The sequence below is a fragment of the Pristiophorus japonicus genome, chromosome 9 (genome assembly GCF_044704955.1).
Source record: "Pristiophorus japonicus isolate sPriJap1 chromosome 9, sPriJap1.hap1, whole genome shotgun sequence".
Classification (NCBI taxonomy): domain Eukaryota; kingdom Metazoa; phylum Chordata; class Chondrichthyes; family Pristiophoridae; genus Pristiophorus; species Pristiophorus japonicus.
In genome coordinates this window covers 10,366,204-10,377,579 of record NC_091985.1, presented here as the reverse complement: position 1 = coordinate 10,377,579, position 11,376 = coordinate 10,366,204, and the positions used below count along the sequence as shown (strand labels likewise).

The 11,376-nt window shown below is 46.1% G+C and overlaps 1 protein-coding gene across 1 annotated transcript in view; it reads right to left on the bottom strand.

The window, feature by feature from the left end:
- Positions 1-544: 544 nt before the first annotated feature.
- The window catches only part of LOC139272565 (regulator of G-protein signaling 17-like), an 81,842-nt gene continuing 71,010 nt past the window's right edge, over positions 545-11,376 (bottom strand). The window contains exons 4-5 of the mRNA XM_070888632.1: positions 7,428-7,665; positions 545-1,205 (exon numbers count right to left, since the gene is read on the bottom strand). Coding sequence (XP_070744733.1) covers positions 1,002-1,205; positions 7,428-7,665 — 442 coding nt within the window. The 3' untranslated portion in view covers positions 545-1,001. The remainder of the gene's footprint in view (positions 1,206-7,427; positions 7,666-11,376) is intronic.

Sequence of the window (11,376 nt, the reverse complement as noted above, 5' to 3'; positions counted from 1 at the left end):
TGCTTATTAAAATTCATAAAACCCTGCCGCCAGCTATAAAGAAAGACTTGCATTTACACGGCATTGCTGCACGACCTCAGGTCGGCCCAAAACTCTGCACAGCCAATGAGGTGCTTTCGAAGTGTGGTCACAGAGTCATGGAGAGGCTACGGTGACTCGCGGAGAGGCGAGTTTTTGGCGAATAATCCCAGGATAGCAGGCGTTGTCTCGGCAACCGATGTACCCAGTGCGTGAGCGAGCGTACCCGCCTACACAGGGGCACCTCTACAGTCGCCGCGCTCGCTCGGAACCACACGCTTGCCTCCCCGGCACGCCATAGGCATTTATCTACCTACACTACCAATGACCAGCTCGTCAAGTCGCTGCTGCAGGGAACACGAGTTGAATCTTGGTAAAACAAAACTTAAAAAAAAATCTTTTTTTATTAAAGAACATTCTTGGCTTTTGTATTTCTAACTGAGGCAGTGAGCAAAAGTTTTATTCGAACCGATATATATATATATATATATATATATAAAATATGTGTGTATATATATATATATATATATATATTTTTTTTTAAAGTGAGCTTAATATTCAATTTGTCACTACACCCTGAGATAAACTGGGGGTCGCCAGGACCCCAGCGTCAGGTCTTCCCACTGCTTCTCTTCATTGAATCATTATTATTTCCGCACATCTGTATGTTGGGGTGTGTGTGTGTGTGTGTGTGTGTGTGCACAAGCGTGATCATATGTGAACGCACAAGTGTGTCAGCGTCTGTAAGTACATTTGTGAGAAGGCATATATGCATGCACAGGGGAATGTGCTTTCATGTGCGCGCCCAAGTGTGCGTGTACACGTGTGTGTGTGTGTTTGTATAACCATGCATATTTGCACACATGTGAAGGTGACTGTGCAAATGTATGTGTGTGTGTGTGTGAGAGTGTGTGAGTGTGCGCGTGCAAGTGCGCGGATGCGTCCGAACTTCACCGTTCTTTTTCCTTTCAGGGTGTTCCAGATTAGCTTTCCGTCAGAGGAGTGGTGTCGTGGGGAACTTGCGGCTTTTCGGTGAGGGACTTGTACATCTCAGAGTTCAAGAACCGAGGGAAGGAGTCTCTGTGCATTAAGCTGTATATCTGCAGCTGGGCGTCCTCAAACATAAGAGGGCACGGATTCAGCAAGTTCCTGTTGACTATTTCCCGCACACGAGAGTCAAGACTCACCTGCAGACAGTACAAAGAAAAATAACTAAAGTGCACATTTTATTATTACGCAATCTAACTCAAGACTGGTCGGCAATTATCACTCTCTGACGCGAGCTCAAGGCTTCAATGCGGTCCACTCAAGGGGGCCAACCGCCCATAACCACCTCTTTCCTAAAGGCCATGAATGATCTGTGGGCACCGACGCTCATAAGAACATAAGAAATAGGAGCAGGAGTAGGCCATTCGGCCCCTCGAGCCTGATCTACTATTTAATATGATCATGGCTGATCCATTCATGGACTCAGGTCCACTTCCCTGCCCGCTCCCCATAACCCCTTATCCTCTTAGCATTTAAGAAACTGTCTATTTCTGTCTTAAATCTATTCAGTGTCCCAGCTTCCACAGCTCTCTGAGGCAGCAAATTCCACAGATTTACAACCCTATGAGAGAAGAAGTTTCTCCTCATCTCAGTTTTAAATGGGCGGCCCCTTATTCTAAGATCATGCCCTCTAGTTCTAGTCTCCCCCATCAGTGGAAACATCCTCTCTGCATCCACCTTGTCAAGCCCCTTCATATTCTTATAAGTTTCGATAAGATCACCTCTCATTCTTCTGAATTCCAATGAGTAGAGGCCCAACCTACTCAACCTTTCCTCATAGCTCCACTATCTTGCCCAAATGGGCTATTCATCGTGCCTGAGCCGAGACATTAACCGGTAGTAGGATATTCATCGGTAGAGGCATCGCCATCCTCACACATACACTCGAGCCTCCCAGAGGTCACAGGTCACCGTTAAGAAGCGAGGCTAATAATGGCCATTGATCCCAAGCCCGCCATGACCCAGCGAGTAAACACAGCGCTCAAATCCAAACTGAGCCATTCAGACTGGGAGGGCCTGGGAGCCAGTGCGTGATCTGTGCTTCATTACCTGACTGCACCGGTCAGTCTCATCAATGAGTACCATCCTCAGTGGTCACAGTCAAAGGCCATTGTTGGTATGTGAATGGCCATGTGAATGGTCAATGGTCAATATTGTGAGTGACCAGTGGTCAGTATTGTGAATGGCCAGTGGTCAGTATTGTGAATAGTCAATGGTCAGTATTGTGAGTGACCAGTGGTCACTATTGTGAATGGCCAGTGGGCAGTATTGTGAATGGTCAGTGTTCAGTTTTGTGAGTGACCAGTGGTCAGTATTGTGAATGGTCAGTGGCCAGTGTTGCGAATGGTCAATGATCAGTATTGGGAATGGTCAGTGGTCAGTTTGGGAATGGTCAGTTCTTATTGAAGTGAAAATGTTGCCCTACTCATATTGATAAGTTACTGCAGATCAATAAGCTGCCAAACTTATTTACAATGTGGCTATAAAAAGCACTTTTCAACAAAGGGCATGGAAACAGTATTGTGAATGGTCAGTGGTCAGTATTGTGAATGGCCAGCGGTCAGTATTGTGAATGGTCCATGGTCAGTATTGTGAATGGTCCATGGGCAGTATTGAGAGTGACCAGTGGTCAGTATTGTGAACAGCCAGTGGTCAGTATTGTGAATGGTAATGGTCAGTATTGTGAATGGTCAGTGGTCAGTATTGTGAACGGCCAGTGGTCAGTATTGTGAACAGCCAGTGGTCAGTATTGTGAATGGTAATGGTCAGTATTGGGAATGGTCAATGGTCAGTATTGTGAGTGGCCAGTGGTCAGTATTGTGAATGACAATGGACCATATTGTGAATGGCTGATGGTCAGTATTGTGAATGACAATGGTCCGTATTGTGAATGACAATGGTCCGTATTGTGAATGGTCAATGGTCAATATTGTGAGTGACCAGTGGTCGGTATTGTGAATGGTCAATGGTCGGTATTGTGAATGGCCAGTAGTCGGTATTGTGAATGGTAATGGTCAGTATTGGGAATGGTCAGTGGTCAGTATTGTGAATGGTCAATGGTCAGTATTGTGAATGGTCAATGGTCAGTATTGTGAGTTACCAGTGGTCACTATTGTGAATGGTCAATGGTCACTATTGTGAATGGCCAGTGGTCAGTATTGTGAATGGTCAGTATTGTGAATGGGCAATGGTCAGTATTGTGAGTGACCGGTGGTTAGTATTGTGAATGGCCAGTGGTCAGTATTGTGAATGGTAATGGTCAGTATTGGGAATGGTCAATGGTCAGTATTGTGAGTGACCAGTGGTCAGTATTGTGAATGGCCAGTGGTCAGTATTGGGAATGGTTAATGGTCAATACTGTGAATGGCCAGTGGTCAGTATTGTGAGTGACCAGTGGTCTGTATTGTGAATGGCCAATGGTCAGTATTGTGAATGGTCAGTATTGTGAATGGGCAATGGTCAGTATTGTGCAATGGTCAGTATTGTGAATGGCCAGTGGTCAGTATTGTGAATGGCCAGTGGTCACTATTGTGAATGGTCAATGGTCACTATTGTGAATGGCCAGTGGTCAGTATTATGAATGGTCAGTATTGTGAATGGGCAATGGCCAGCATTGTGAGTGACCGGTGGTCAGTATTGTGAACGACCAGTGGTCAGTATTGGGAATGGTCAATGGTCAGTATTGGGAATGGTCAATGGTCAGTATTGGGAATGGTTAATGGTCAATACTGTGAATGGCCAGTGGTCAGTATTGTGAGTGACCAGTGGTCTGTATTGTGAATGGCCAATGGTCAGTATTGTGAATGGCCAATGGTCCATATTGTGAATGACAATGGTCCATATTGTGAATGGTCAATATTGTGAGTGACCAGTGGTCAGTATTGTGAATGGCCAGTGGTCAGTATTGTGAATGACAATGGTCTGTATTGTGAATGGCCAATGGTCAGTATTGTGAATGACCAGTGGTCAGTATTGGGAATGGTCAGTGGTCAGTATTGTGAATGGCCAGTGGTCAGTATTGGGAATGGTTAATGGTCAATAATGTGAATGGCCAGTGGTCAGTATTGAGAGACCAGTGGTCAGTATTGTGAATGTCAATGGTCAGCATTGTGAATGTCAATGGCCAGCGGTTAGTATTGTGAATGGCCAGCGGTTAGTATTGTGAATGGCCAGTGTTCAGCATTGTAAATGGTCAGTGGTCAGCATTGTGAATAGTCAATGGTCAGTATTGTGAATGGCCAGTGGTCAGTATTGGGAATGGTCAGTTCTTATTGAAGTGAAAATGTTGCCCTACTCATATTGATAAGTTACTGCAGATCAATAAGCTGCCAAACTTATTTACAATGTGGCTATAAAAAGCACTTTTCAACAAAGGGCATGGAAACAGTATTGTGAAAGGTCAATGGTCGGTTTGTGAATGGCCAGCGGTCAGTATTGTGAATGGCCAATGGTCAGTATTGTGAATGGTCCATGGTCAGTATTGTGAATGGTCCATGGTCAGTATTGAAGTGACCAGTGGTCAGTATTGTGAATGGTAATGGTCAGTATTGGGAATTGTCAATGGTCAGTATTGTGAGTGGCCAGTGGTCAGTATTGTGAATGACAATGGACCGTATTGTGAATGGCCGATGGTCAGTATTGTGAATGACAATGGTCCGTATTGTGAATGGTCAATGGTCAATATTGTGAGTGACCAGTGGTCAGTATTGTGAATGGCCAGTGGTCGGTATTGTGAATGGTCAATGGTCAGTATTGTGAGTGACCAGTGGTCGGTATTGTGAATGGCCAGTGGTCGGTATTGTGAATGGTAATGGTCAGTATTGTGAATGGTCAGCGGTCAGTATTGTGAATGGTCAGTATTGTGAATGGGCAATGGTCAGTATTGTGAGTGACCAGTGGTCAGTATTGAGTGACCAGTGGTCAGTATTGTGAACGGCCAGTGGTCAGTATTGTGAATGGTAATGGTCAGTATTGAGTGACCAGTGGTCAGTATTGTGAATGACAATGGTCCGTATTGTGAATGGTCAATGGTCAATATTGTGAGTGACCAGTGGTCAGTATTGTGAATGGCCAGTGGTCGGTATTGTGAATGGTAATGGTCAGTATTGGGAATGGTCAGTGGTCAGTATTGTGAATGGCCAGTGGTCAGTATTGTGAATAGTCAATGGTCAGTATTGTGAGTTACCAGTGGTCACTATTGTGAATGGTCAATGGTCACTATTGTGAATGGCCAGTGGTCAGTATTGTGAATGGTCAGCGGTCAGTATTGTGAATGGTCAGTATTGTGAATGGGCAATGGTCAGTATTGAGAGTGACCAGTGGTCAGTATTGTGAACGGCCAGTGGTCAGTATTGTGAATGGTAATGGTCAGTATTGTGAGTGACCAGTGGTCAGTATTGTGAGTGGCCAGTGGTCAGTATTGTGAATGGCCAATGGTCCGTATTGTGAATGACAATGGTCTGTATTGTGAATGACAATGGTAAGTATTGTGAATGGCCAATGGTCCATATTGTGAATGACAATGGTCAGTATTGTGAATGGCCAGTGGTCAGTATTGGGAATGGTTAATGGTCAATATTGTGAATGGCCAGTGGTCAGTATTGTGAGAGACCAGTGGTCAGTATTGTGAATGTCAATGGTCATTGGTCAGTATTGAGAGACACCAGTGGTCAGTATTGTGTAATGGCCATTGGTCAGTATTGTGAATGGCCAGTGTTCAGCATTGTGAATAGTCAGTGGTCAGCATTGTGAATGGCCAGTGGTCAGTATTGGGAATGGTCAGTGGTCAGTATTGGGAATGGCCAGTGGTCAGTATTGGGAATGGTTAATGGTCAATACTGTGAATGGCCAGTGGTCAGTATTGTGAATGTCAATGGTCAGCATTGTGAATCTCAATGGTCAGTAGTCAGTATTGGGAATGTCCAGTGGTCAGTATTGTGAAAGGCCAATGGTCAATATTGTCAATGGTCCATATTGTGAATGGTCATTGGTCAGTATTGTGAATGGCCAGCGGTTAGTATTGTGAATGGCCAGGTCAGTATTGTGAATGACCAATGATCAGTATTGTGAATGGTCAGTGGTCAGTATTGTGAATGGCCAATGGTCAGTATTGTGAATGGTCAGTGGTCACTATTGTGAATGGACAGTGGTCACTATTGTGAATGGCCAGCGGTCACTATTGTGAATAGTCAATGGTCAGTATTGTGAATGTCCAATGGTCAGTATTGTGAATGGTCAGTGGCCACTATTGTGAATGGCCAATGGTCACTATTGTGAACGGTCAGTGGTCACTATTGTGAATGGCCAATGGTCAGTATTGTGAGTGACCAGTGGTCACTATTGTGAATGTCCAATGGTTACTATTGTGAACGTCCAATGGTTAGTATTGTGAATGGTCAGTGGGCAGTATTGCGAATGGCAGTATTGTGAATGGTCACTGGTCAGTATTGTGAATGGCCAGTGGTCAGTATTGTGAATGGCCAACGGTCAGTATTGTGAGTGACCAGTGGTCACTATTGTGAATGGCCAATGGTCACTATTGTTAATGGCCAGCGGTCAGTATTGTGAATGGTCAGTGGTCAGTATTGTGAGTGACCAGTGGCTAGTATTGTGAATGGTCAGTGGCCAGTATTGTGAATGGTCAATGATCAGAATTGGGAATGGTCAGTGGTCAGTTTGAGAATGGTCAGTGGTCAGTTTGGGAATGGTCAGTTCTTATTGAAGTGAAAATGTTGCCCTACTCATATTGATAAGTTACTGCAGATCAATAAGCTGCCAAACTTATTTACAATGTGGCTATAAAAAGCACTTTTCAACAAAGGGCATGGAAACAGTATTGTGAAAGGTCAATGGTCAGTTTGTGACTGGTCAAGTGGTCAGTATTTTGAATGGCCAATGGTCAGTTTGTGAATGGTCAGTGGTCAGTATTGTGAATGGCCAATCGTCAGTATTGTGAATGGCCAGCGATGAGCATTGTGAATGGCCAATGGTCAGTATTGTGACTGGCCAGCAGTTAGTATTGTGAATGGCAGCGGTGTGTGTGGTCAGTTTTACTGGTGGTCCGAATCATTGACCAGGCCAATCAATGATGGTCCTAATCATTGACCAGGCCAACCACTTGGGGTCCTAGTCATTGACCAGGTCAATCACTCGGGGTTCTAGTCATTCAATAGGCCTAAGCAGGAAGAACCATTGATAGTTCTCATTAACACTGCCAGTTATTAACACTACTAATGGTACAGTACTGATCATTGACATTCCTTGCCTTTCAGCATGCACCCTGGGTTAGAAGACAAAAATGAGCTTAGGCTCGTATTATCTGGGTCCCTTAATCTTGAGTTTGGCCACAGGAATTTGCTCACCTCTCTTGGAGACAGTATTGAAATGTAGTCCTCGTATATCATCCTGGCTCGCTCTTCAACCATCTTCTCATTCTTTTCCTTTTTGAATTCTTCGCAGGCCAACCAAAAGAGCATGTTCTCCTCGCTGTACTCTGTCCGCAGAAACTCGCGGAAAATGTTCCTGCCGGCTTCCGTCTTCATCACCTTATCAAAACCTTGTGTCCAGGATGTGATTTCCTCCAATGACAGTATTGCACTGCTAGTAAATAAAAGGAAATAAAAGCGTTGGTAAATCGATCAGCTCACACTAAAATTGTCTGATGTAAAAAATCTGCCTCCTTAAAATCCTTGTGTGGGAAACTGAGCAGGGCCCCATTTGGGGGCGGTTATAGCCGCTAGGTGGGGAGGGGGGGGGGGGTTTCTGCGGTAGGGACGGAGGCCCCGCCCCGCTCGTGATATTGGGGTTACTGCCCTCGAGAATGAATGGAGCGCAAAATGACGCACCCCACTTGCTGTGCAGGGTGCGAGAGGCACACGGAGAGGGGCACAGCGCTACATGCTGGGTCGCATTGCACTGCCGCGTAGAGAGGCATTAAAGGGGAAGGCCAAGCTGCTGACTGTGCAGGCCCCTACCTGGACCACTGGGGAGAGGGGTGCCGTGACGTCAGCCCGATGCAACGAGATGCAGTTTTTGTTTTCCCCGCACACGTCACCTCCCCTTTAATTCGCACCCCGCCAGCACCCTGCAGCCCGATACGCGCCCCCCACCCCCCCGAAGCTATCGCTGGCATTGCCCGCCGCCGCTTCAGGGGGACGCTTCCGAACGTTCGCCCTGGGGCTAAGAAGGGTCGATGCGTGCGGTGCTGACCTCGTCATCGCCGGCGCAGCGAAACGGGGCACGACCGCTTACCACCGCCGCTAATCTCCCGCGGAATTTAGCGGGACTCATTAGAGGAGCCGAGCCCAGGCGGAAAGTGGGTTGCGTCCCATGGGGGCGCTAATGGGAGGCGCAAACGACCCCAAGTTCTCCCCCCTTGTGTCTTTAGACTGTAGACGTTTGTAGCACAGAAGGAGGTCAGTTGGCCTCATGTCTGTGCCAGCTCTTTGTTAGAGCAGTCCAGCACTCTCCATATCCCTGTATCTTCCTTGGGTTCAAATATTGATCCAGTTGTCCCTTACAACATGCACAGCGTCTGCACTCCAACAACCCTCTGTGTAAAAATCTTTCTCACTCTCAATGGTAATCCCTCGTCCAATTCCCCAATCAGTGGAAATAAGTCTTCTCCATTCATTCCCTCAAAACACTTCCTTATTTTGAAACTCTCAATTAAATCTGCTCTTAGTCTTTTGTGGCTCAATGGAAATAGTCCCACGCTCTCAAGTCGCTCTGACAGAACTATAGTTTCCCGTTATTAACATCAGCCCAGTGAACTTCTGCCGTACACTCTCTATGGTTTCAATGTCCTTTCTATAACTGGTCCCTAAAGCTGTGCACAGGACCCGAACTGATCAGTACTGTGCTTCGTTACTCTTGTATGTTTTTGCCTCTATTTATAAAAACGAACATGCTGTTGGCTTTAAAAAAAAAATCTTGATCTATTTGCATGAAAACCTCCAGGGGATTATGCATTTGCATCCCTAGATCTCTCTCTTCATCTCCACCTGTCAGTGTCTGCCCACTGAATGCATATGTCCAGTGTTTTTTCTTCCCGAAGTGCATTACCTCACACTTATTTACATTAAATTGCATCTTCCACCTTTCTGCTCATCCTGCTAACCTGTTTACATCTCCCAAGGTCTTTCACAGTCCTCCTGGCTGTTTGCCCAAGCTGCTCAGTGTTGTCAATAAACATCAAGATTTGAATCATGGAATCATAGAATGGTTACAGCATGGAAGGAGGCCATTCGGCCCGTCAAGCCCGTGCCAGCTCTCTGCAAGAGCACCTCAGCTCGTCCCACTCCCCTGCCCTTTCCCCGTAGCCTTGCAAATTCTTTTCCTTCAGGTACCTATCCAACTCGCTTTTGAAATCCGTGATTGAAGCTGCCTTCACCACCCTTTCAAGAGTGCATTCCAGATCCTAACTACTCGCTGCGTAACAAAGTTTTTTCTTACATCGCCTTTGGTTCCTTTGCCAATCACCTTAAATTTGTGTCCTCTGTTTCTTGACCCTTCTGCCAATAGGAACAGTTTCTCTCTGTCTACTCTGTCCAGACCCCTCATGATTTTGAACACCTATATCCAATCTCTTCTCCTTATGCCCAAGTGCTAAGCAGCTATAGATACAGAGAACAAATGTGGACTCAGTGTTGATCTCTTGGGTCCAAGCAACACCGAATTACCCCAACTCTTTGTTTCTGGTCCATTGGCCAACCTTCCATCAATGCTACTACCTTTCCTCTCATACCATCTAAAAGCCTTTCAACACGCACCTTATTGAACACCTTCTGAAAATCCATATGCACAGCAACCCTTTATCTATTCAGTCATGTCTTCAAAAATGCTAACATTTGTCAAACACAGCTTGCATTTGACAAGTCCATGTTGACTGTCCTTGATTAACACATGCATTTCTACATATTCATTTTATATCTAATTTCAGATTCTAAGGGTTTGCCCACAATTGACGTCAGACTAATTGGTGTATTGTTATCGGTTTATCCAACTCTCCCTTCTTGAACACTATATTGTTGCACTTTTTGAGAAGGGAGCTTGTTGTGACGCACACAATCGTGATCAAAGGTTTCTCTATTCCTTAGTGAGGACAAAATCAAACATGCTTTTCATGCACGCACTTACAATTTCACTACAAATAAAAAGCAGAACACTTTCTCTGATCATTTATGCAGCGCACACACTGTTTTAGTTATGCATGGTTGAGATTTAGTAGACAGGCAATCTACTGAGCAGCACCATCAAGTCGCACGCCCGCAACACCTCGAGTGGTCACCACTAGCCAGAGGCGGAACTGGACCACCCACCTCAACACTGTGGCTACAAGAGTAGACCGAGGCTGGGTACTCAAGTGGATACCCTCCTGACTCCTCAAAGCCATGTACAAGTGTCAAGTCAGGTGTGTGACTGAATGCTCCCCATTTGCCTGGATGGGCACAGTCACAGCAACACTCAAAGAAGCACGACACCATCCAGGACACAGCAGTCCACATGGCCAATGCCACTGTATTCCATATCCATCCCTTCCACCTCCTCCCAGCCCAAAGACTCCCAAGAAGGACAAGAGCAGCACACCATCACTTTCAGCCTGCCCTCCAAGTCACACACACTATCCTGGGTTGGAGTTCCATGGCCGTTCCTTCATCGTCGATGGGCCAATATCCTGGAACTCCCTCCCAACACCATTGAGTGAGCAGCACCACACAAACACTGCAGAAACTCGAGAAGGTCCATGGTGCACCTTCTCAGGGCAGCTAGGGATGGGCAATAAATGCCAGCCTTACCCCATCGCAGACAACAAACGAGAACAAGATGCCATTTTGAAACAGTGGGAGAGGACCAGGGAGAGAGGAGCCTTCCTCGAGGGAATCATTTTTTCTTGATATTCCTCGTCTTTCTGCCCTTTGGGAGCCATCCCTGGTGTCCTCAGCATGCCAGTTGAGGACAGAATTGGGATCGGGCTGTGACGCACCACATGGTAGAATAATCGGCCGAAGGCTCACTCGCGCACAATAGCCAGGCTAAGTGGTGTGCTGTGACCCGCGACCAATTACTGCTTGAATAGGTAACTTGGGTAGGTAGAGGATTTATAGAAACATAGAAATTTACAGCGCAGAAGGAAGCCATTTCGGCCCATCGTGTCCGCGCCGGCCGACAAAGAGCCGCACGGCCCTCAGTCAGCAGCCCTGAAGGTTACATATAAACCTATGAACAATGAACAATGGTGGAAAGGTAAAGAGCACCCAGCCCAACCAGTCTGCCCCACACAACTGCGACGCCCCTTACACTGAAACATTC